This window comes from Gopherus evgoodei, chromosome 4 (genome assembly GCF_007399415.2).
Source record: "Gopherus evgoodei ecotype Sinaloan lineage chromosome 4, rGopEvg1_v1.p, whole genome shotgun sequence".
In the NCBI taxonomy this organism is placed as follows: Eukaryota; Metazoa; Chordata; order Testudines; family Testudinidae; genus Gopherus; species Gopherus evgoodei.
The window spans coordinates 11,806,174-11,833,676 of NC_044325.1; the positions used below are offsets into that span (position 1 = coordinate 11,806,174).

At 38.3% G+C, this 27,503-nt stretch overlaps 1 protein-coding gene across 1 annotated transcript in view; it reads left to right on the plus strand.

Moving 5' to 3' along the window:
* PELI2 (pellino E3 ubiquitin protein ligase family member 2) overlaps positions 1-26,880 on the plus strand; it is a 115,775-nt gene extending 88,895 nt beyond the window's left edge. The window contains exons 3-6 of the mRNA XM_030562981.1: positions 5,725-5,826; positions 17,206-17,403; positions 18,175-18,363; positions 20,706-26,880. Of these exons, the coding sequence (XP_030418841.1) occupies positions 5,725-5,826; positions 17,206-17,403; positions 18,175-18,363; positions 20,706-21,272 (1,056 nt within the window). The 3' untranslated portion in view covers positions 21,273-26,880. The remainder of the gene's footprint in view (positions 1-5,724; positions 5,827-17,205; positions 17,404-18,174; positions 18,364-20,705) is intronic.
* Positions 26,881-27,503: the final 623 nt, after the last annotated feature.

The following is a 27,503-nucleotide window of genomic DNA, read 5'->3' on the forward strand; positions in this document are numbered from 1 at the left end:
TTAATTCTAAAACAAATTTGCCTAGTTCTGCAAATATTTCTTGTCATGAAAATGTTCAATAAATGCAACTTTTAAAAAAAAACACCTGGTTTTTGTTTACATTTGTTTTAGTGGCATCTCCTTTCCTTTCCTTTTTCTATCTGGATTTGCTGACCCTTTGACCAAGGGCAATCTCATGAGTGTTCCAGGAGGTGTTAGAGTGGATACCCAGATAACGTGCACAGTAGGTTGAAATCCCTTAAGCTTAAAGACCTTGTTGTAATGCTAATATAAATGCTCAGTCCTTCTGTTTATAAGGAAAGCAATAATGTGAAAAGAAGAGCTGGTATATGGCTGAATAGGAAGCAGATGGAGAGACTTTTTTTAAACAGCTGTGAGTCAGAGTCTGGTTGATATGGGTACTTTCCCCCTCCCTCTCCATGCATACAAAGCCCATGAAGTTTCCATGACAATGTTCTCTTGCCAGAAGTTACAACTATTAAGTATCATTTCTTTTGTGTCGTCTATCATGTCAGTATACATTTCCAGCTTTATTGAAGTCTAGTACTATAGAAGCAATAATTCTGGCTAATTGATGTTAGTTTTACATTACTGTGGAATAAAAAACTGAAAACCATCAGTCTTTAGGTACAAATAGTAGGACTGTATGAATTGAAAGGAATTTTATTTGAAACCATCTCATAATTGGTAGTGAAATTCCTAGTTTTAAATGGTCAGGAGATTCTGTTCTGATTTGGACAACATTTCATTTGCCATAATTTCCTTTTCCAGTACCAAAATCTCCATTAGCTCTGATTTTTGGATTCATGGCCATTGGGAATATGTTAATCTTACCTTTTTCACCATCCCTCGTTCACTAGCTAAAATCTCCTTTCCCTATTTCTCTTTAACACTATGCAGACAAAGGATTCACACTTATCAATTTCATCCTTCAAGTTGGTGTAGTGCCTAGAAAAAAGGGTCTGAAAGAAATAAAACTTTAGTCATGTGCCCCTCTTTAAAAGTCGTATCAAACTTCAGTTGATACTGCTCCCCTGTGCATTAATACAGAGAATAATATACATTTCAAAGTAATACTCTAACCCAAACCAGAATGTGTACATCTTTTTTCACCTGTGTCCAAAATGGAAATGCTGATGCAACCATACTAGTGGTTGTGCTACCAGTGTTGGGGGCCAGGATAGTCAGTGGTGTCGGTGGAGTTATTTAACTGAGTACCCCTTGACTAACACACTGTTAATAAGGTGCTGATTTTAATAAATTTGTTCTAAAATCCACATACATGGATAGTGAGATTTTTATAAATATTTGTATGTCACAGGAGGAATAGGGGTTGGGGAATACTACTTGGGTGTAAACTTGGGGTCATTTAGTCAAGGAATTCCTCAGATATAGGACCGCTTCTCAACAGGGAGCCCTTAGTCAAATTGCTTTAAAAAACATGCATAGCTAGATTGTCTTGAAAATGGGTATTCCATAATAGGGGCGAAGACTCTAGGGGAAGAGAACCCATAGGGATGACTGGATTCATTCATATCTCTTCAGTTCTCCCACGATCCGGAAGGTTTTGCAGAACCCCTTCCCTCTAATCCTCAAAGTGGAATACAGCATCTGGGGCTCCACTCCACTCCCCCTTGCTGCATCTATTTGGTAGTCGTGCTCCTCGGAGCCTCTTGGTTTCCACTTCTTTCCTCCACTTGGCCCCAGGAGCAGTACGGGAGTCATGGAGGCACCAGAAAGAGGGCAGAGTTGGTAGCTGAGTAGCAGTGATGTGTTCCTTTAGCGCCCGTACCCAAAGGTATGTGCCAGTTGTACCTCCTGCACTACCACCATTTCAACAAAAGGAAGAAATTCACTACCTCAGAACTCAGCATTAAAGTTAAGGTTGACCGGCACTGCCTTGTGCCTCTCCAGAAGGTATACATCAGCCCCATCCCACAACCTGAATTCTGAGTGATGTCCCATCTTGCCGTGATAGACAACACAGCACTCTGCCTTCCAGATAATATAGAGCACTGCAGGATGCAGCACACGGTATAGTAGGAACATGGGGTGCAAGTAAAATCCATGTCTTACCAGTATGGGGAGGTGGGCACTAGCCAAGGGGGGCATGTGACCCTCCATGTGACTCCTCACCGCCCAGCCTGGGGTGAGGATGATTGAAAAGCCTGAGGTCCCCATGCTCTCCCCGTCCCCATCCCACATCCATCAGATGTTACCCAGGGTAGGGGGCTCTGTCTTCCCTCTGAGTCCTGCTGTTTGGCTTTAAAATAACAAGATTTAAAACAGTCTCATGACTTTCTGTAGGGTCTTTTGGAAGGCTTTGGGATTTGGCAATTTGGGATTATGTAACTTTTTATTTAATGGTAATGTTAAAACTTTTCATAATCTGGCAGTGACAGATTATCAACTGACCATCATACTTGATTTTTTCCTTTCTTTCCCTCATCCTCATTGTTTCTCTATCTTTTGTTTCTTAGTGCAAGTTGTTACAAAGGTAGGGTCTGTACCTTTCTGTGCTTATACAGTGCCCGATACACTGGGTGCTGCTAGAAACAAATGACAGATATTTAATTCTTTGACTTTACAGTTTTACTTTAGTGGCCAATTGCTTTCTAAGGCAAGTAATAAAAATGCATATGAAATTTCTTTGAACTGGAGCAAAGTATGTCATCTTGTACACTTTTGAACAATTTCTTAGCATTTTGAAAAGCAGTTATGCAATACCAGGAAATACACTGCTAAATTCATGTTATTTAAACCTAGTTTTTCAATGGAAGGGAGAGAAAAACCCTGCTGACATAACAGATTGGAAAAGGTGCATCCATTGCTAGACAGATTATTTCAAATGTGATTTTCATTTCTCAGATCCTAAGAAAATGACAGCCTTTGGCAATCTTAATGAATTTTTCTAAAGCATGGGTTATGAGGAGTTAATCTAAAAGTCATTTCGGGTAAACCACCTTCTAAAATAGCTAGTGTATGGGTTTACAATAAGGCATCTGCAGCTTAGGTCACCTAGTAAATTGCTATCGGGAATCAACCGAGAATACTGGAGTTAAAGCCGTAATGCATTAGTGAGTGTGTGGTATAGGATTCATTGGAATATGGTGACATTTATGAAGGGCCTAATATTACAGCTCTTACATCAAAAAGATTTGTTTTTTTGGTTGCATTAGACTGCTTACTGACTAGTGAGGACTGTAATCTAATCTAATGGCTGGAGAAATGGAGATAAAAATAGGCATGTCCTGGCCTAGTTTTTTTCAGAGAAAGTATTGGTCCAGGTCAGTCTAATAACGATTAGACATGTTAAGGGAGCCAAAATTCTAATTAGATTTATGCAATCTATGCCACATTATTAATACCTGTAAAGATCCATAGTATGTTACAGACGTAGAAAACATTCTTTACGTCGAGAGCAATAGAATGGTATGCTGCAAAAAACAAGATCACACTAGTTTAATGGTGTAGGCTAAAAGTTACTTGATTTTCTCTTTCAGTTATAGACAGCACTATATAAAGTGCCTATTAGCTCTGAGACAGATAGGACTTGTGTTTCCAGAATTGGTTTCAGAGTTGATAATTAATCTTTCCAACCCCATTAATGTTTGTCGTGTGTTTATATACTAAATTGGTCTTAATGTTTGTAAATGTGGTTATGTATATTAAGCTTTGCTGCTTTCTATGTTTAAAAAATTGTATGATTTATATTACATATGCTGGTTTCACTATATTATTTCTACTACAATAGCACCCGCAGACCATCGTCAGGGCTCAGGACCCTATTGTGCTAAGTGTTGTATGTACAAAACGTAAAAGATTGTCCCTGCCCTATACAGTTTACAATCCAAGGCCCAATTCTGCAGTTACTGATATGCTGGCAAATTGCTGACTTGTATAGAGCCCCATTGACTTCAGTGGCAAGATGGGACCTAAAGAGATAACAGGTGACTGCAACAAGTGTTGAGACAGTTCTGATCAATGTAAAGTTATAAATGCATGGAACTTCTGTCATGTATTTATACATTATAGCAGGTATAATTATGTGGGATAGATTGCCTAAATCTATGGAGGAATTAGCTTGTCAGTGATCACTGTGCATGTATACATTCATAATTAAAAATGGTCCTGTTTTTGTCCATTGAAGCTAAATTCATAAAACAAAATATCATAGCCTGAGTCTTGTAACATCTTTAATGTTGTAAATTATATTCCAGGAAGCTGAAATATGGCTAAACATCTTCACCTGGAACAATGGGAAACATTTCTTCTTTCTTACAGTCGTGTTTTTTTTGTTTTTTTTTTTTTAAAAAAAGGTTTGTCAGTCTGAAATATTAGACTTTGCTGTTTCCATGTTTTTTGTGGCTTTCTCGGTACTTTAATGGTACTCCAAAAAGCTTTTTGGGATTCATTTAAGAAATGAACTCTATTGCTTTGGGATCAGTTAGAATGTCTCAGTGAAATAAAGTCTCTGAAAATTGTTTTATCTGAAGCAATAAAGAAAAGTATACCAAGCTGCTCAATTTAACTATCCCTTTCCATATTGGATACTTGTCATTTTGTAGATCAAGAGAAATATGAATAAAGAGAGAGTCTATCACACTGGTGATTTAAACATCGGTTGATATAATTAATTATGCATCATGTTGTAGTGTTGTGACAATGTTGAACTTGGGCATTTTTAACACACTTAAATTTCCATTATATTGTTACATGTACTCTGTGCTGCAGAAATTCTATTTATATAGATGCATCTGCGTGCTGAATAACTATTATCTCTGCAGACTATGCGGATCTCAATAACTTGAGCGAAACTGTTCTATCTTTAAAAACTAGAATTCATCTGGAATGAGTTAATGTTGGCTAGTTGGTTGTTTTTGTTTTTGAAGATGTAATTATTAGATTCTAATGGTCTTGTGTCACTGATGATAGTTTAGTTAGTATTTCACTTGCCTTAGTACCCCCTTCTTAGTACTTTGTGCTTTGATATATGAGGCGGAAAAGTGTTATGAAAAAATTAAGTATTATTTGCATTGGATATTCTTTAGAAATTATTAATGAATTTATATGCAGTTAATGTATTATCTCGTTATCTGCTGGACTTGGTTTTTTCATACTTTTTTATAATGGTTATGTTGTATATTCAATGTAATGCTATTCTGGTGAAATCTGAAAGCTTAAAAATTATTTTTGTTTCAAATGAGTTACTACTTTAAACTTGTATATAAACAGTGAATCGCTGATGTTATTTAAGCTTTAGATAATTCTTGCTAAAAATGGAATCAAATCAATTTTTAATAAAAAAAGAAATGTCTAGTGTAAGTGTGGTGTCTACTTTTCTTTTTTGTTTTTGTGCAAAGGAAGACTGGGGGGGGGATATGGATGCTGGGGTTCTGAGGGGTAGTAATTTTAGACTCATGATGAAATTTCAAAAACAAATCTGATAGATTGGGGAATCTAAATTTCTCAAATATTAGTTACACTTGTAGTCCTAAAATACATAGGGAGCAAACAGATACAGTTCTTGAATCAGAAAAGCCATTCTAAGAAGTAAGGGGTTTTGTTTGTGTCGATTTACTCAGCTTTGTAATAGAATGTTGTAGTACAGTTCTTTTTCCTGATTATTGTCAGGTGTTCATATAGTGAAATGAGTCTGATTATAATGTTTAGTGGTAAGTTTATGTGCAATGGAAATTTCTTATTTGTTCTCTTATTCAACAGGCCATCAGCTGTAAAGGTCAGCACAGTATCTCTTATACGTTATCCAGAAACCAGACAGTTGTAGTGGAGTATACACATGATAAAGATACAGATATGTTTCAGGTAAGTCTCGGCTTATTAAAATAGTATACTTGTTATGCAGCCTCTGCAAGCAACCCCACTTCTACTCTTTGTTAAGTGTTACCTTTGTGCTATAGAATTCTTATGACCATAATTAGAGTTGCTCTTCTTATTGAGCAGGCTATCTTTTTTAACCAGAGCCAGAATCTGTTAAACATCCTTACCATTCCACCACTGTTTATTTTCCATACAGATATCGTAGCAGCTGTAAAAATGGCACGTGCAATGTATTTGGGAGCATTAAGAAACACTAAGGCCCAGAATACAACTAGAGTTAAAGGGGTTGGCATAGAAAGGGAGTAGTTGGTAGCAGGAGATGGGAGAAGGAAGGGAGAGGCAGGAGCAAAACGGGAGCAGAAGATGGTGGGGCAAGGAATAGGAACATGGGTGAGAACCAGGGATGAGAACTATGCCTTCAAGGAGGCAGGGGTCCTATGGAAAAAATAATATACGATATTGTAATTAAAGACTGCATCATAATGCATATAAACAAGGATGCTGAATTGAGGATACACAGGCAGCCTTATTTCTGTCATTGTCTAACTTTTGAGTGCTTGACTTTGCAAGAGTAACATTCTCTTAACGTAGGTTATTTTTTAATGTCATTTTTAGGGCTGTTGATTAATCGCAGTTAACTCACGTTATTAACTCAAAAATTAATCACAATTTTTTTTTAATCGCAGATTTAATCACACTGTTAAATAATAGAATGCCAATTGAAATTTATTAAATATTTTGGATGTTTTTCTACGTTTTCAAATATATTGATTTCAGTTACATCACAGAATACAGAGTGTACACTGCTCACTTTATATTATTTTTATTACAAATATTTGCGCTGTAAAAATGATAAACAAAAGAAATAGTATTTTTTCAGTTTGCCTCATGCAAATACTGTAGTGTAATTTCTTTATCGTGACAGTGCAATTTACAAACGTAGATTTTTTGTTTTGTTACATAACTGCACTCAAAAACAAAACAATGTAAAGCTTTAGAGCCTATAAATCCACTCAGCCCTACTTCTTGTTCAGCCAATTGCTAAGACAAACAAGTTTGTTTACATTTACGGGAGATAATGCTGTCCCGCTTCTTATTTACAATGTCACCTGAAAGTGAGAACAAATATTCACATGACACTTTAGTAGCCAGCACTGCAAGGTATTTACATGCCATATCTGCTAAACATTTGTATGCCTCTTCATGCTTCAGCCACCATTCCAGAGGATATCCTTCCATGCTGATGACGCTCAGTAAAAAAATGTGTTTATTAAATTTGTGACTGAATTTCTTGGGGGAGAATTGTATGTCTCCTGCTCTGTGTTTTACCTGCGTTCTGTCATATATTTCATGTTATAGCGGTCTCGGATGATGACCCAGCATGTTGTTCGTTTTAAGAACACTTTCACTGCAGATTTGACAAAATGCAAAGTAGGTACCAATGTGAGCTTTTTAAAGATAGCTACAGCACTCGGCTGAAGATTTAAGTATCTGAAGTGCCTTCCAAAATCTGATCGGAACGGGGTTTGGGGCATGCTTTCAGAAATCTTAAAAGAGCAACTCTCCGATGCGGTAACTACAGAACCTGAATCGCCAAAAAAGAAAATCAACCTTCTGCTGGTGGCATCTGACTCAGATGATGAAAATGAACATGCATTGGTCTGCACTGCTTTACATCGTTATCAAGCAGAACCCATCATCAGCATGAACGCATGTCCTCCAGAATGGTGGTTGAAGCATGAAGGGACATATGAATCTTTAACGTGTCTGGCATGAAAATATCTTGCAATGCTGGCTACAACAGTGCCATGCGGATGCCTGTTGTCGCTTTCAGGTGACATTGTAAACAAGAAGCAGGCAGCATTATCTCCTCCAAATGCAAACAAACTTGTTTATCTGAACGATTGGCTGAACAGCAAGTAGGAATGAGTGGACTTTGTTTTATTTTTGAATGCAGTTATTTTTTGTACATAATTCTATATTTGTAAGTTCAACTTTCATGATAGAGATTGCACTACAGTACTTGTATGAGGTGAATTTAAAAATACTATCTCTTTTGTTTTTACAGTGCAAATATTTATGATAAAAATATACAGTTAGCACTGTACACTTTGTATTCTGTGTTGTAATTGAAATCAACATATTTGAAAATGTGGAAAACATCCATAAATACTTATATAAATAGTATTCTATTATTAACAGTGTGATTAATTACTTCTTTTAATTGCTTGACAGCCCTAGTAATTATAAAAAATAAAGGATTTCTGTACATAGGGTCACTAGGCTGAGGAAAAGAAACTTGCACCATCTTTTCTTGTCAAGGCCACGCACATTCATCTTAACAGTAATTAAATCATCCTGCTTTGAGTTATTAAATGCCTTTGTTCAGTCTGTAGCACTTAAGTGTTCAGCACTTGGTTTTCTTTGTTGATACAGTGAGGAGAGGAAATGGCCTAACTATCCAAATGTAAATACACTCTGCTCCAATCATTTTCTATTCTTGCTCCATCTAAAGTTCTCCCAGGGGAATCTAGTGATGCATGAATTCTTTTTACTTCCATTTAGTGATTAACGAGAAGTGTAGTTTTTGCTATAGTCTTGCTTTCTTAATGTACTTTTGTGCCATAGCAAATTAGCATTGCCCATTATGAATAAATTGAAATAGAAGAATGGGCTTTTCCATGAAAACTAATAGAACAGGAAAATATTATGGAGATGTACTGTTCTGGGTTTTTGTCCACAGATCCAGCTATACGTTACGGTGCCATACAAATTTTTCCATTTTTATTTTCTCTCACTTCGGTGAATCTCAACAGTGAATTTTTTTTATAAACAAAATCAGGCCTTTCTTGACAGCTGGAGCTGGAATTTCCCCACTTTCAATAATGCAGAAAAGGCAGAAATGTTCAATATTTCTGTTCTATGTTTGGAAAAAAAACAGATTTAGTCATATCATATACCACTCTTTCCACTGTACTAAGATCGCAGTAGGATGTTAAACAGCAGCTACTAAAGTTAGACCTTTTAAAATCAGCAGGTCAGAATAACTTACATCCAGGAGTTTTCCAAGATCTAGCTCAAGTGCGCATTGGACTGTTAATGTTGATTTTCAATAGAGTACAGCTACACTAAGGCAGTGTGTAGAGTGCAGACGCTGTGCACCCAGCTAGCATAGGTATAAATAGCAGTGTGGATGGTGAGACACAGCTTGAGTGAATAGAGCAGAAAAGAATGCCCTATGTGCCTGAATCTTGACTGTATGCCCTACGCAGCTTTCTATACACCCAAGCAGTGCCTCCCACATCTACCCTTTTGTTTTTAGCAGTGTAGTGGTCTGCTGCTTCCACACTGTGGAAGCCTTTCCCCATTGACTCCCCACTACTGGAACCTTTCATTGCCACAGTGGGGAGCTGCCGAAGCCTTTCAGTGCTGCGTGTAGCTATACACTGCAGTGACAAGTGTGGACACAGGCTGTGTTTCACTGCAGTGTGTAGCTACACATACCCCATACTGCACCGTAAGTTAGACATGACCAAAGTCTTGGAACACTGGGGAAGTTGCAGAACCAGAAGACTGGAAGAAAGCTAATGAAAGGGTAAACGGGATGACCTGGGTAATTACAGGCCTGTAAGCCTGATATTGACCCTGAGCAAGATAATGGAGTTGATTATACGGGACTTATTAATAAAGAATTAAAGGAGGTTAAGCTGTAGCCGTGTTGGTCCCAGGATATTCGAGAGAGAAGCTAGGTGAAGTAATATATTTTCATAGAATATCAGGGTTGCAAGGGACCTCAGGAGTCATCTAGTCCAATCCCCTGCTCAAAGCAGGACCAATCCCCAACTAAATCATCCCCGCCAGGACTTTGTCAAGCCTGACCTTAAAAACCTCTAAGGAAGGAGATTCCACCACCTCCCTAGGTAACCCATTCCAGTGCTTCACCACCCTTCTAGTGAAAAAGTTTTTCCTAATATCCAAGAAAAAGGTTTTCTGTTCGTGAAAGAGACACGCTTTTGATCTTACACAGAGTGCTTGAACAAGCTTGTCTCTCTCACAAACAAAAGTTGGTCAATAAAAGATACTGCCTCACCCACCTTGTCTCTCTAAAGGAGTTAAATACAGTTAATGCCATCAATATGGATTTATGGAAAATATATCCCATCTAATGAACCTAGTATCTTTTTCTGATGAGATTACAAGTTTGGTTGATAAATGTAATAGTTTTGACATAATATACTTAGTCTTCTGTAGAGCATTTGACTTGGTACCACACAACATTTTGATCAAAACACTAGAGAGAGAAAAAAATAACTTGGAATTCATTAAATGGATTAAATACTGGATAACTGATCAATCTCAAAATGTAATTGTAAATGGGGAATCATCATTAAGTAGGTTTGTCTTTATCACTTTCCACGGGTGATAAGGGGTCCTGCTACTTGGTGTCAGGACAGGACATGAGGGTCAGGAAGTGAAGGGTATGGAACATGGCATGTACAGCTGTTTCCTAGGCACAGTTCAGAGGCAGGCCGGCTGCAGGTTACGCAGCCGACTCAGCTGGTGTGGAAGGTGCAGCTGGGGAGGCTCATGGGACAGGGGCCCAATGTTGAGGTCCGGATCCATTGGAGAGGCAGCTAAGCACACAGCCCTACTTTGGCTGAGGATTTGCCTCACAGTGGCAATCTTGCAGAGCCTGCTGTCCCCTCTGTGACGAGTTCGGTCACAGAGATCCCCTTGGGACTGTTACCTGATGTGCTGAGACTACCTCTGAGCCTGTTTTCTCTGCCAGTTTGGGCCTCCAGAACCCTGCCTTGTTGAGCCAGACACACCAGTGTGCTCCAACACAGACCCAGGGTCTGAACCACGCACCCCAACACTGCAGACTTAACTGAAAACAGCTTAAGAAGTGCTCCAGTCTCCAGCACCCAGACACCCAACTCCTAATGGGATCCAAACCCCAAATAAATCAGTTTTACTCTGTATAAAGCTTATACAGGGTAAACTCATAAATTGTCCGCTCTCTATAACACTGATAGAGAGAGATGCACAGCTCTTTGCTCACCCAGGTATTAATTACTTACTCTGGGTTAATTAATAAGCAAAAAGTGATTGTCCTAAATATAAAAAGTAGGATTTAAGTGGTTCAAAGTAGTAACAGACAGAACAAAGTAAGTTACCAAGTAAAACAAAACAAAAAGCAAAACATGCAAGTCTAAGCCTAATACATTAAGAAATTGATTACAGATGTAATCTCACCCCCAGAGATGTTCCAATAAGCTTCTTTCACAGACTGGATTCCTTCCTAGTCTGGGTCCAGCAATCACTCCTACCCCCGTAGTTACTGTCCTTTGTTCCAGTTTCTTTCAGGCATCTCTTGAGGGTGGAGAGGCCATCTCTTGAGCCAGCTGAAGAGAAAATGGAGAGGCTTCCAGGGCCTTTTATATTCTCTCTTGTGGGCAGAAACCTCTTTGTTCTTCTGTGCAAAGTCACAGCAACAAGATGGAGTTCGTAGCCACCTGGACAAGTCGCATGTCCATGAATGATTCAGCTTTTCGCAGGCTGACGCCATTGTTTACATTTTAGTTTAAACATTCCTAGAAAATCTCAGATCTAGATTAGTGTCTCCCAGAGTCCATTGTCAATTTCTTGACTGAGCACTTACTGAGAATAGTCCTTTCTCAAGAACCTGACCAAATGCTTCACTGAGGCTACTTAGAATCAAACACATTGAGATACAAGTACATAGCCAATATTCGTAACTTCAAATACAAAAATGATGCAGGCATACTGACAGCATAATCATAACCAGCAAAATACAACCTTTCCATAGACACCTCATTTGACCTCCTCCGTAAAAGACCTGGTGCAAACATAGGACCCTGGTTGCAACAATGATCTATATGGTCACAGTTCATGTCAATAATATCACACGTACTATAAAGCAATGATGACCCTGAATATATTTGAGTATGAAGGCTTTATTTGTCAGAGTGGAGCCGAACTTCCCACATTCTGTTTAAAGTAGTAGGGTCAAATTCTCTTCTGTTGTCATTGAGTAAAATTCCATTAAAGTCAATGGGTCTACGCTTGTTTACATCATCAGAGAATTTGGCCCACCATCTTCAAAGACAGGTTTCAAAAGTAGCAGCCGTGTTAGTCTGTATCTGCCAAAAAGAACAGGAGTACTTGTAGCACCTTACAGACTAACAAATTTATTTGAGCATAAGCTTTTGTGGGCTACAGCCCACTTCTTCAGATGCATAGAATGGAACATATAGTAAGGAGATATATATGCATACAGAGAACATGAAAAGGTGGAAGTAGCCATATCAATTCGGAGACTAATTTAATTAAGATGAGCAGTTATCAGCAGAAGAAAAAAAAACTTTTGTAGTGATAATCGAGATGGCCTATTTCAGACAGTTGACAAGAGGTGTGAGGATACTTAACATGGGGAAATAGATTCAATCTGTGTAATGACTCAGCCATTCCCAGTCTCTATCAAGCCTAAATTTAATGATATCTAGTTTGCATACTAATTCAAGTTCAGCAGTTTCTTGTTAGTCTGTTTTTGAAGCTTTTTGAATCTTCAAAGAGTGATCTTAAGTAGACACTAGTGGATCAATGAGTGGGTGACTTATTATAGCTTTTAATAACAAATCGTGGGCAGTGAGGCTGTCTGACAGGTTATCGGCTGTCTGACAAGTTATCGGCTGGAAAAGTTATGATTGACTTTCAGGAGTACTTCAGCATTACAGTATAGCAGTGTTTGTAGCCACTAGCATGTTTCATGTATGTGTCCCAAACTGTATCCTATAGCTCTCTAAATAAGAGCTCATAAAGTATTAAAACAAAATGGAAGCAACAATCTGCAACCTGATACTTAGTAGCATGACCTTCCAAAAGAAAGACACTGGGTGGGGGAACTAAATCTTTCAGAGAAATGGTAATGAAATCCAGAACCTTTCACCTCTAAATTGGTAGATCAAATCTAGTGTAGGTACAGAGTAATTGTCCTTTGACTCTGTCAAATGACTTAATGGTCAACTTATCTCCTAATGGATAATTGCCCATGTGGCCAAAATCATTGCAATTGGTACTGATTAACTTTTTTTTTTTGATAGTCTCAAAGGCAAAAGATTTGAATTTGCATGGAGACTGGATAGCTTTCTTTTGTGAAGGTAGTTCCTGCCACATCCATAAGAACAGTATACTGCTGTTTTAAATTACCATAGTCCTGAGTGAATTTAGTGCCTCTAGCAAATGCTGAATTTCCTTTGTAAAATGTTGAGAGATTTTTTTAAATAGCTTTATTGCATTTAATATGTAGTATTCTGTTACACAGAAGTAATTCTACGTCATTTTACAAAGAGAATGAAATAGAATATAAATTTAGTACAAATATATGTTTTATCAACGCAAATGTGTTAATCTCAGGATTATCTTTGTCCTGTGCCACTTTTTTTTAAAAAAAAGACAACTAAATATTTCCTCTCGTTTCAGCAGTGTCTAAGCCCGATGGGCACAAGAAATAAAAGCTTCAAGCCTATAGATCTTAATGCTAGTGTCTAAAACAGTTGAGGTTCCCTGTTGCCAGGTGTTTTGATGTGGCTATGCAGAAAGCCAAGAGCTAACACTTGGATTTCAAGGCCAATAGGATCATTCTTCTCTTGTTTTAAGTACCTTAAAAGCTCTAATAGCAATCCAGAGTTAGAGGTTTAACAGCTGGAAGAAATACAGTAGGAAACCATAGTAGTAAGCAAACAACTTACATAGTAGTATCTGATGTCCCTTTAAGTAGATCTGTAAGTGTCTTTTACATTTTATAGCATTTGACTGATCTCTGCATCACTATGCAAAATCATAGACTAGAGTGTCTTGATGACTTCAACATTGATAAGAAAAGGCACAATCTAAGATAACTTCTGAGCCTTCAACATGTGCGAAAAGTTTGTTGGGAAATCTGTCAACGGCTACCACCGAATCAGGACCAAGTTAACCTTTATATGCAGGTTACTGAGACAGCTGAATTTTTTTCATATTAAAGCAAAATAAAGCTAATTAGCTTCAGCATGACTGAGGTGACCCTCACATTGTTATGGTTTGAATTAAGGTGGAACAGATTCTAAGTCAGTAACAGTTTCTGAAGTCAGGTGGGAATAAGACCAATCTGTTGCTACTGTGCAACAATGGTACCTTTTAACAAGAATTCCATAGGGAGGCAAATACAAGTCCATTGGAAATAGGATTTCAAGAGAGGTACAGTTAATGGAGCATTCTATAATATTTTTGGTTTGACTTTTTTTTAATTGGCACAAACTGTGACACATCCAACTTTGTGTACCTAATTTTTACTGTATCTGTTTTGTACATTCTATTAAAAATCTTACTTTCTCTGAAAAGTTAAAGTGAATAGTTTTGGTTAGACCGATTAGTACTTTCATTGTTTCTGTGTGGTTTTGCTTTAGCAAATTTACTAAATTCTAAAAGCAATCTAGCGCTGGGGCAGGGGAAATCCTCGCTTGCTTTTATGTTAATATGTTAAAATGTCAGGTTCAGCATGTATTGGTGGGTTTGCTGCATAGATTGATGTTGCTACAGGTTCATTTGATAGGGTGAATATTAACAGTCATATATTTGCCTAATTCTTGGAGAGCTTTTCTTCTCTCTTTGTATAGACAAAGTGGATTTATAGGGGGGATGTTTTAGAGATTGGCTCTTTTTTTTTACCCGCAGAGGTGTTGATGCAGATGATGGATCCATATATATGTTCCCATTGCTTGCCTTTGAAGTGCAAGTAAGCTACACAGATTGTAACCTCCTCACAAAACTTTTTAAAGATCTTCATTGAGAAGTTATTATCTTACATATAAATAAGGAGGAGTACTTGTGGCACCTTAGAGACTAACAAATTGATTTGAGCATAAGCTTTCATGGGCTACAGCCCACTTCATCGGATGCATAGACTGGAACATATAGTAAGGAGATATATATACATACAGAGAACATGAACAAGTGGAAGTTGCCATACCAACTCTAAGAAGCTAATTAATTAAGATGAGCAGCAGGAGGAAAAAAAGACTTTTGTAGTGATAATCAAGATGGCCCATTCCAGACAATTGACAAGAAGGTGTGAGGATACTTAACATGGGGAAATAGATTCAATATGTGTAATGACCCAGCCACTTCCATTCTCTATTCAAGCCCAAGTTAATGGCATCTAGTTTGCAAATTAATTCTTATTCAAATTAAATGAGAATTAATTAACTATATGTTACTATATGGTTACATTCTGTGCATCTGATGAAGTGAGCTGCAGCCCATGAAGGCTTATGCTCAGATAAATCTGTTAGTCTCTAAGATACCACAAGTATTCCTGTTCTTTTTGCGGATACAGACTAAAACGGCTGCTACTCTGAAACATTGGCATACAAAATATTTATAATTTTCTTCTGCTTAGCAGCAGGTCACAATGCATCTGTTCAGAAGTACTTTAAATTCTCTTTTTGTTTCTAACCTGTAACTACCTGATTACTGTCCAGAGTGGTGTAACATTACTTGCATATAGAAGTACTAGTCCCAGCTCAGTGTTGTATCTGCACCTTTGTTCGATAGTCAGATCCCTTTGTCCATTTTATAATTTGCAATTCCAAATGCACAGTTGTTCCTTGTTTTATAATTGTTTTATAGATGTGGGTTGAAAGGTTTAAATGCTTAGGACTCCTTATGAGAGATTCGTTCCTTATCTCAGCTGCTTTATTTTTCTCAGAGTAAGTGTTTAATACAAAAAGTGTTATTTAAAATGTCTTGCATAAATACATGGGTGGCTCTAGTACAGGTGTAGGCAACCTATGGCACGTGTGCCAAAGACAGCACGTGAGCTGATTTTCAGTGGCACTCACACTGCCCAGGTCCTGGCCACTGGTCCAGGGGTTTCTGCATTTTAATTTAATTTTAAATGAAGCTTTTAAAACATTTTAAAAACTTTATTTACTTTACATACAACAATAGTTTAGTTATATATTATAGACCAGGCCTGCACAACATGCGGCCCGGGAGCCACGTGTGGCCCGTGTGGGCTCATTGTGCGGCCCCCGGGGGATGAGTAGGCAAGCGGTGGGTGAGGGAGGGGGGCTGAAGGGGCGGGCAGGCACTAGCGGGGGCTGAGGGGGTGGGGGGCTGAGGAGATGAGCAAGGAGTCAGTGGCTGACCTGGTCTACTGATCTGCTCTGGCTCCCATCCCCTCTCCAAGGGTTGCAGCTGTCTGGAGGTGCTGCCTTCCACGCCTTCCTCAATCACACCTCATTCATTCAACAGGGCAATTGATTACAAAGTTGGGGGAAGAGCTTGTTCTACTTCTAGCAAAAAGACATTTTTCTTTTACCTTAATTATACTACCTTAGGTGCCCGCTATAACATATTACCATGGTTCAATACTGCTGTTTCGGTGGGGCAGCGCTGGGGAAAGAGGGCTTGTTTCTGTGAGGCGGGCGGTGCTGCAGGGGGGGAGTATTTCAGGGGGGCTGGATGGTGCTGGGGAGGTCTTGTGTTTTGGGGGGCTTGGCGGCACTGGGTGGGGGTCGGCAGGGCCGGGGGGGAGGTCGGCCCTCAGCTGTTTTCTTTGGAGTAATATAGCCCTCGCCGCTTTACGAGTTGTGCAGGCCTGTTATAGACTTATAGAAAGAGACCACCTAAAAATGTTAAAATATATTACTGGCACGCGAAACCTTAAATGTGAGTGAATAAATGAAGACTCGGCACACCACTTATGAAAGGTTGCCGACCCCTGCTCTAATACATCTGGCCAAATGAGTATCCTGTCCTGAGAATCTTATGTATAAGACTTACAAAAATGCAATGATACCTAAAATATGAATTACTCTCATTTTCTGTGAAGATATATTTTTTAAACTGCTGTTTTGGTCTAAAAACATGTTTTCATTTTATGGCGATTTTAAAATGACAGTAGAAAGTTCTTTAACTTTTTATTTATCTGAACGTAGGAGTATAGTATTTATTTGCAGAGAAAGGGGTATGAAATACAGCAGTAACCCACATTTTCACACTGTTGGCCAAAATCCCCCCTCCCCTTTTAAATAAAATTGATGTGCTTCAGATTTGCTGGTACATACACAGCCACAGCAGTTTTATCAAATGAAAAGCTGTCTTGCTATGAAAATGGTGAAATTTTGCCAAGGGCAAATATGTAAAATATGACAGTCCAGAGCAGGAATTTCACCTTCCAGACAGGAGGTTGGCAGATTGTGATGTGATCCAAATTAACTTTGTGAAAATGGTAGCATTGATGTTTCTGTGAGGTATATTTAGAGAGCTGTATATCAAATGCATTTTGAATTTTTGCAGGTTGGGAGATCAACAGAAAGCCCTATAGACTTTGTAGTAACAGATACAATTTCTGGCAGTCAAAACAATGATGAAACTCAGATCACACAAAGCACCATATCCAGGTTTGCATGCAGGATTGTCTGTGATAGGAATGCACCATATACAGCGAGGATTTTTGCAGCAGGATTTGACTCTTCTAAAAACATATTTCTTGGAGTAAGTACTGCTGATTGCTATGTTATCTATAAGCAAAAATAGCCACTATGCCATGACTGATTTAAAAAAAAAAGCACAAGAATTTGCATATTACAAATTGTGTATATTGCTATTGACTTTGGTGCCTAGGTTTATTAAAAGCTCAATAATTCTATTATTTGAAAAATGTTTGGGAACTTCAAATTTATTAGCCAAATTTATTGCCACTCTGTGAACTCTTCACGGTGGCTTCTACCTATCTTTAATATCAGAGTTTAAATTAAGTGGCCTCTTCAACAAACAAACAAACAAAAGACTCGGCAACAGCTCTTCAGGGCGCAACATGAGTTCTGATGAGGCATTCACCCTTAATTAGACTTACAGTGGGATTGTTTTGGCTATATGAGTTCTAGCTACCAAGAAAAGATATAACAGCCACCCAGTACAAGCCACAGTAAACACTGTAATTTATATAAACTATAGTGATTAACAGCATCTTCATGATTTAAGTGTCTGTAAAGCCAACATAGTGATTGCACAAGCATCTCATGTATGACATTTGGTTTATTGAGTTAGAAGTACCAATTTTCTGCAAAAGTTTGAATACTAGTTTAAAATGTGCAGCTAAATCTCTTGCTGCTTTGAAAATATCCCCCACCAGCCTTCACCAAGAGTGTTTTTCACCCTTATAAACACTAACTGTGGTGGTGAAATACTCTTGAGTGCTGACCCTCTTGAGGCTTTGAAAGTAAAAGGCTGCCTTCTTTCCCATTGTTGTGGTGTTACATCTAGGAAAAAGCAGCAAAATGGAAAAATCCTGATGGGCACATGGATGGATTAACAACCAATGGTGTTCTGGTCATGCATCCAAAAGGAGGGTTTACCGAAGAATCTAAACCTGGAGTGTGGCGGGAAATCTCTGTCTGTGGTGATGTATATACTCTGCGAGAAACCAGATCTGCTCAACAAAGGGGGAAGCTAGTAAGTTGAAAGTGAACAGTTATTCAAAACCAAAGTACTACTAACATAGGAAAACCTCTTTATTTTTCTGGTACTGAGAACTCTGATATTAGAAGTGTGAGGTACATGAAGTACAGTATTGTGTCTGAGCACACACACACACACACACACACACACACACACACACACACACACACACACACTTTTCAGTCCTGAGAAGTGAGCTCTACTTCTCCTCCTCCAGCTTCCTAAAGACCCCTGAGAGGCCTGGCTTCCCTTTGATCTGCCACTAGCTGGGAGAGAGAAAGAAGCAGGGTCCCTATACTGCCTCCAGGCCTTTGAGGGGAGGGGTTTGCACATCTCAATGTCTATTCTGGTTTTTTTGCTACAGTGCTCTGCTTTCCAGCTTCCTTCTTTTTTTCTAAGGAGGGGCCAGATGTAACGATTCAGCCATCAAGCTGTTAGACTCTGAGGATTGGGGGAAGTAGGTAATAATTTTCCAGCTCCCACTCATCCATTTTCAGCCTCACATTTTTTCTTACTGGGCAACCCATTCTTCCCCTCTTCCCCACTGTATGGCCACACTCCTACTGCGTCTTCCAGCTCTGGGGCTCAAGAGATTCTTTTTTTGCACCCTTTCCCTCTCCTCCCTCCATTCCTGACTGTTACGGATATGTGGGGGAGACGACTGATGCTTCCTGTCTGGGTTGCTTAGGACTGCAGTTCTTAGAAGCAGGAGTCCTCTCCTTCTGAGTAGGCACTTGTTGTTCCCCCAGGTATTCCTACCTCTTGCAATGACGCATTGACTTATTAATTCTAGTTTGATTGTAACTGATATAAAAAGGGAGAGCACCATATCCTGGGCAGTAAGTGCCTTTGCGATATTCAAAAATACAATGACAGAACAGAATTGTACACTGTTAGCAAAACACCTGTAGTCCTGCTGAGGAAAAGCGGCTCTAGAATAAGTAAGTCTCCTCTTCTTAAGTCTCCTCTTCCACAGATAAAAACAACTTGCCTTCTTATTGTAAATAAAATTACATGGCATACTGGTTAGTACTGCTGTGAGCAATATTCTTTGAGTGGATTCGTAAAAATAAATCCATGAAGTTTGCAATGTGTTCAGTCCATGATACCAAGAAACCTCTCCCTTTTCTGTTTGTAAAGAATTCTGACTCCTCATTTGATGAGCTTCTGTTCTGGTCACTGAACTTCATACCTCTAGCACTTGCTGTAAATTACCTTTTATTAATAGATTATTGTATCGCTATCTAAGGTTTTTACAGGGATGATTTACTGTTCTTAATCCACAAATTTGGGCTGAATGAATATATCAGGTGTGGTCCTCCTCCTGCCAGCCACACTTATTTGAAGTGCTCTGTTTAATATCCAGGATATTTATTTGATATGACAGCACTGGATGTTCCACCCCTTAGCAATGTGTAAAGCTGAGGCTGGTTAATTATACACCTCTCGCTCCTGAGAAGCAGTCTGTTCTCAGTTAATGTCACACACACATTTTAATGTGCATTCAGCATTTCAAGGGTGGTACCAACAGCGCACATTGCCTATATGTTTCTGACATTAAAACAAATTAAAGAAAGCTGCACCGAAGCTGTTGTTTTGTTTAGTATATTCTCTCAAAATGTTGAATAATCACCTGCTTTCATTCAGAAGAGAAAATGAGAATTTTTAGACAGTAAATCTTATGCTGTGGTTTGTACACAATGCCTGTTTATACACTAAGAGCCTGATTTTTCAGAAGAGTGGAGTGCCTTCTGCTTCCATAGACTTCAAAATGAGTAATAGGTGCCCTCACTTCTGAAAATTGGGGACTAAGCTTTAGCTGTCAGTTACTTTGATGCCTTAGTATTAAACTTACAAAAGTATTTGTGAATTTGGCTAGCATTGGTATCTGCAATAAAAAATGTCACTTGCCCGCCCAAACAAAGGAAGCAAAATGCAACAGAAAGCTCTGAAGGAGTGATACAGCTGACTATCTGGCACACAACTCAGAATGAAGGAGTGGGAACACTCTCTAAATTCTGTCAGAACTGTCTGTAAGTAAAACAGAGACAACCGCAGAGAAAATCCATGCTAGAGAAACCCAGGGAAGATCCATACTAGAAGATGAGAGAGAGAGAGAGATATGGTAGGTAGGAGAGAGACCCCCCCCCACATCAAAGGGGTATTGGGGGAGGGGAGGATAATTTCCAGAGAGGTTATTTATAAACAGTCTGGGAATTTTACCAGAGAATTGTGGTAGTGAATAGTATATGTTGAGGAAAAGGAGTCATTCACAGAATTAGCTAAATTGTCTGTAAAAGATCCGTCTCAAATTTATGTCTGTGTTGTACCTCTAGGTAGAAAATGAGACCAACATACTACAAGATGGCTCTCTCATTGACCTGTGTGGAGCCACTCTTCTGTGGAGAACAGCAGATGGTCTGTTTCACACACCGACTCAGAAACACATTGAAGCTTTGCGACAGGAGATAAATGCCGCTAGGCCACAGTGTCCTGTTGGGCTGAATACTTTAGCGTTTCCCAGCATTAATCGTAAAGATGTGGTAGAAGAGAAACAGCCTTGGGCTTACCTTAGCTGTGGTCACGTTCATGGCTATCACAACTGGGGACATCGCAGTGACACAGAAGCCAATGAGCGCGAGTGTCCTATGTGCAGAACCGTTGGTCCCTATGTGCCTCTTTGGCTTGGTTGCGAGGCAGGGTTTTATGTGGATGCTGGTCCTCCAACTTATGCTTTCACCCCTTGTGGACATGTGTGCTCTGAGAAATCTGCAAAATACTGGTCTCAAATCCCACTGCCTCATGGTACTCATGCATTTCATGCTTCCTGCCCTTTTTGTGCAGCACAGCTGACTGGGGAACACAACTGCGTCAAACTAATTTTTCAGGGTCCAATTGACTGATGCCATTTTACAAATGACCACAATAACATTTTTCTTTAACAATTTACTGTGAAGATTTTGCCACTAACTCTAGATTTTACCTTTTTATAATACTGTTATTACTGGGGAGGTGTGTAGGGGGGGAGGTAAGGGACTTGACGGGGGACAAAATGGGGATGCATTGATACCTGGAACTTGACAGATATCAGTGGTGTTGCATGCTCATCAGCGGCATATTCATGAAGTCTTCTTGATCAAATTGTAGTATGTTTGTAATAATCTTTCTATTAGTACCCTCGATCAGAAAAAAAAAAGTCAATTTTTTTTTAATCTTGGATTTTTTAATGGAAATTTTTTTTCTTCTAAACTTTGACAAGCCTTTAAAAACCTATTTTTTCAAATCTAGAAGGAACATACAGAATGTAATTTGTCTTTAATTTGCAATATAATTAACTTGAATAGTTTCTCAAAGAGCTAATATGGAATGTGTGGGCAAACATAGGTGAATGTTAACTAGACACAACTGTCAATTTGGGTCATACATGAAAGGCTAGCTGCATAAATTGTAGCATATAAATGCTATTAAATGACCTGTTATGATATAATGCAGTTGGCCAAAAAGGCATCAAGGATTACTTGAAACTGGGGAATTCCTGTTTGCTTTGATTTCCTTTCAGTGTAGTATATATCCAGTGTTCATGAAATACAGTATATGGTTGATTTTTTTTTAACCTGCCTTTTGTGAAATTGAATTACTTTTAAACATGTAAAGTTGTTTGTACCTTTTTAAAGAGAGAGTTTCTGTATATTTGTAGTCCTGCCTTTGCTTTCTTTCTGCTTAATGTGCTCTCCCTCTTTCTGCCCTTGCTGCTCACCTTGCATGCCTGGAACTACTGGGTTAATTAAGATGTAGCAACCCTTTAAGAATTGCATTAATGAAGGGGTAGCACTGCAGCAATAGAATATAGGTTTAAGTGCTGTTATACAGAATTTATGCACATAAACCTAAATCCAGCAAGGCATTCTAAGCACATGCTTAACTTTAAGCACATCATTAGCCCTTTCAACTTCTGTGGGGCTTAAGTGCTTGACTGGATTGGGGCCATGCTGTCTTCTTTTGAAATCAAAAAGTGATTAAAAATAAGCTACTGTTTTTTTTAAGCTCACTTACATGATACTAGCCAAAATACTATGAGGAGAGCATCCTTCCATAATTTAACTGTAGTTTTGTTTGACTTATTGCCATCTTTTCTTGCATTTTTGAGAAGTGCTGGAATCTATTTTTATTTAAAATGTTTTCAAATCAAACAGAATTCAAATGTAATCATTAAATACACACAATAGAGTAGATTGTTCATCTGCAGTAGATAATCTGAAATTCCTGATTTTTAAGAGAAGAAATAGGTGTTTACTAGGGAAATAATTAAATCAGAATTTCATGAGATCTACCATCCCACTCTGCCAGTTTCATTTGGTTAAGAATAATAATTCTTGATCCTTGCTCTCTGTAATCTAGGTATCTGAGGTATCAGTCTATCCAAGTTGAAAAACTTTGGGAGAAAATCATCAAAAGGTGAAATTGATTATTCAAAACTCAGTTCTGTTAAAGTGATTACTATATCACTTGAAATTTGCTATATTTGTGCCCTTTGTATAAATAGATAATTTATATGATTTTAATATATTGTGTATATACTTGAATTGGCCTGTTCATATTTTGGTTGTCAAATTGTTTTATAGTTAACATTATAAACATTTAAAATGTCTCTTGCCTATGGTAGTGGGACATATTATTTTGTCTGCTGCTGTTTAATATAATTTTGCTGTGTAAAAAAGTTTGGCATTTTAATAATTTGAAAATAGCTTTACTTCTATTTTTAAACTTTATTTTCGTTTTGCCATAAAAGATAGTGTTCATTCTGCAGCATTCCATGTACAAATCCCAAATTGTATGGTTTGCTTGTCTCACTCACTGGTTGGAAAGGGGACAAATCTTGTTAGTCTAGAACTATACACTTCTTCGTAGTGCCTTTTCAGTGAGATCCTTTTGTGATTCCATGTTCCAAGTCCTTCCACAAGGCAGTCTTGTGGTTAATGTTCCACCAAGAAGGACAACCCAACCAGACAGAAAAAAATGCCATTAGCCTTCATTTCTTTGCCATGGTTTGTGGCAGAAACGTAAGGATATAACTGTCTCTTCCATTCCCTAGCTGTATTCAGTATAAATTCCTCAGGTTCCACTTGCATTCTGCAGCATTTGTTCTACTTAGCATATACCTCATCTGTGAGAAGCAGACTACACCCTGTTCTGTTGAACTGTCTCTGTTAGCTAGAGGGCTTTTGTAATGAGAGAGGCCACAAAATCAAACTTTCAGGAAATGTACATTGTTGTCTCAAGGTCACAAGATTTAACGCTTGGCAGTAGGGATTAACAGTGGTCGTCGTCAGAGCCCTAGATTTTGAGACCTTTTGCACTCACAGGACTACAATATGCTTCACATCCCTGAGATAGTAACTATTTTGGCAAGTGTAGTCTCCCCATATAGTCATAAAAGTTCCCAGGCACCTCCATACCAAGCCTCTTTACGTTCCTCCTTCGCCATTATAATCTAGATATGGGAGCTGATGTCCCTATACCTTGCCCAATCACGTACACCTGTACAAAGTGGGTGTAAAATGCCACAGTTTTCACACTGACCTTGCCATGGTGTAAATAACTCCTTAGAGTGCAAGACTCTGGAGTTTCAGGCCTGTGATTTTTCAGCTGCAGAGGTATCACTTGAAAGACTATGTCCAAACTCTCTTATTCCCATCAGGCTTGGATTAGCGCAAGAAATGCTGCAAGAAGGGAAATAGTGTCTTACCAGTGAAACCAACTTCTAGAAGTTCACTTGTATAAATCCAGGTACTCTCCCACTGACCAGTAGTTGGAATCAGAGGGAGTCTCTTTCTCTTCTCTCTCTCCCGCCCTTCCCCCCAATCCTCTTTCATTGCTTTGGAATTAAAGGGAGGGGGATTCAGGTTTTCTGAATTAATGAAATTGTTCTGTATCTCTCATACATACATACATACATACATACATACATACATACATACAAAGGAATCTGCAGAAAGTTCATCTTTAGACAGAAAACAAATGTTCTTTTATTTCATGATTTAAATGACCATCCCTTCAGACCTGTCAGTGCTTTAGCATATCCCTCAACAAAAGTCAGCAATAATAATAGTGTTCCGTAAGTAATATTTTACCAGTTACTCCATCAGTTTCATTTGAATGAGTCAAAGCTGTTTGAAGCACAGCTCTACTAAAGTTTTGTTTTTTTTTTTTAGTCTCTGCTTCTCAGTTCTTATATGCTGCAGCTCTCACATTCTCCTTTTTTCAGGCAGTTTTTTGGAAGGAGGGCTAAAGTCTACACTGAAGACTCAGTATTAAGTTGTCTGTTCTTGAATTGTGGTCCAAATTAAGCAAAATCTTTTAGTACAGTAATTCATATTAATCATGCCTCAATATTTAATTATTAAGTATGGTACCTTTGTGCCTCAGAGTAGCCTGGCATAGATGGTTAGAGAAGACATTCTTTGGGACATGGGTGGAAAGAAGGAGAAAGCCATTAAGAATAGACTGGCTCTCTTAAGAGCATCAAACCAATTATGATGCAAAACAGGATATAAACATGTTTATAGCCATTTTGATTTTCATGCATCTCTTGGTTGATTTTCCAAACTTGTTTAACTTATTACACAGTCAAAAATTGAAGAGAATCCTTTTTATAGATAGGTCCAACAAAGGTTTGTCTTCACTTCATTAAGAAAAAAACCTTGACACTCTTGCTGCTGCTTTATGGGTTGGGGGAGGGATTTTTTGTACTCTTTGTTTCTGACTCTGGAATTTGAGAATCCTGTTTTAGAATATGGCCAGAAAGCAGAGGGGGTGGGAGTGGGATGCTGCCTAATCTTTGTACTTAAATAACTCACTATTTTTAAGAGACTACAAAGTGTCTTTATATAATTATTTTATATATTTACACACACAAACATACTAAAATAGCCAGAACATGACTATTGGTTTGAGCTTTGATAGCTGTCTGTTTGGGGCTGCTGCAGCAGCTAAGTTACTTCCTTGCTCACAATTTTTTAAAGGCGTAAGCATACTACGGGAAATGGAACTTCTTCAAAATAGAGCCCTAAAAGAGAAATCTACCTTTATCTCCGATGTTGATAAGCCTTGACATTAAATTCTAATGCAGAAGACCAGCCAAAAAGAATTCATCATCTGGCTGCCATCATTGCTAATGGAAGGCACTGAGATGCATTCCAGCTTGGTAACAAAGCTGTCTCTGATACAGAACTGCTTTGCCGCGTCTCCGACTTATATTAAAGGTGAGAGCTGCAAATGGCATTTTAAAACAAGATTTGTGCCCCTTTTTGATGCTCTCTGATCGTTACAAAGGATTGAGAGGATTTACTCCATATGAGCAATGTCAAGTCTGGTCTTCCCCAATTTTGTGGATGACTCAGATGCCAGGTGGGAGCTCTCACCCATGAATTGAAGTACAGAAGTGTTGAACCTCAAACACTTAAGGGAAGTGTCTTTAAGCACTTGAGTTTGAGATTTAAAAAAGCCAAATAGTTTGAAATATTCTGGATAAAATCTTTTCCTCTTTCTGATGCTCAGTTTACAGCTTCTTGTGGTATTTTAATTCCTCTTGTTCTCCATTCATATAGTTCTAGGGTAGACAGTGCAAGAAAACCAGTGTGTTTTGTGGAGGGCTGGTGTTTTAAAAACCAAAGCCTTTCAGGATTGCTTGATCACAAAGAAGCAAAGAGGGGTACATATTTCTCTCTTTTGGCAATTATCTTTAATTCCCATTTATAATGGTTTGCATTGTAAGTAGTCTCCAAAGCTGGTACTAGGAAAAGTGAAGGGTAACTTTTCAGGATCAATTTCTGACTTCCTTACGCAAACAAAACTCGTACCCAGATTCTGTGGTCCTTATGCAAGCAAATTTGCATTGACTTCAGCATTAGTTTTGTTCTTGAAAAGACCACAGTATCTGGCCTTTGGTTCCTATAGATGGGGGCTGGGGGGTATATTATTACTTTCAGCGCTAGTTAGAGAAAGACATGCCATCTTTGGTTTTGCTAGCAGCAGAGCAAAAGTATAAATTGCTGGCACGCCAAACAGAAGTTACGTTGAAGAAAGCAGTAGCTCTCAAATCACTTTATTTTTAATGGGGCATATTTATACTTTCCAGATGGGCAGTTAACCTTCACCAAGTACCTTGTGTTCCTTTGCATCATGGTTAACTGATGGATAAAGATGTGCATTATGTTTCACTTTCATCAGACACATTGCTAAATAGATATCCTTACACAGGCTCTTGTCTTGTAACACAGCTGTAGGAAAAGTCTCATTTGAACAGCAAGCCCAGTATCAAGGGAAAGTGGCTATGTTTACCTTTTGCAGTGTTACCAGTTGTTAAATTTTCAGGATATATTTGTAAAACTAATCTTTTGTATGCCATGTGAAATGGATTCAAAAATTATTTCTCCACTGTTGTACCCGTGGAAGTACAAGCCATTTTACAGGAAACACTTCAAAAATATTAAAATGTTATCTCAATATTGACTTTGTGTCCTTTAATTATTTTTTTTCCTCCAGGTTGTCAGTGAAATGTAACTTTCAGTTCCAAAAAAAGTTACTAAAGTCAACATAAGAAACCAAAACACCCTGGCTGAGAACTTCTGTGCAGACAAGTTAATGGGGTGTATTCAGTGTGAATGCTCTAAAATTTCAGTTAATCTACGTTTTGTCCCTTGTTTAAATTGAACTTTTCTTGCGCTTTCAATGCCAGCTGCCTTCTTGTGGTGTTAACATCATTGCTAAATAAAAGCAATTTCCAGGAATAACATGCTTTGTGATTTTTAAAATTAATTCCCTTAATGGCAATTTTGATATTTTGTTTGTATCTCTGTATTTGTCCCTTTTTTGTATGCACACACAGAATATATAAACTTCATTTTTTTTTAAATGACCTAAGAATGGTTGTCTGTGTGTTTGTTTTTATTTGTGGGGGAGTGAGAATGTTAAAGACCGCATGAAAAGGGGAAACAAAAAAACCTGCAACTTTTTCTCAGCATGGTAGTATGATGTTTTCTACCAGGCTGTTTTTAATGGAGAATTATTTTAAATAATTTTCGAGGAGGTCTGATCCTTTAGGAAAACCAGAAGTTTGGATTATCTGTATATAA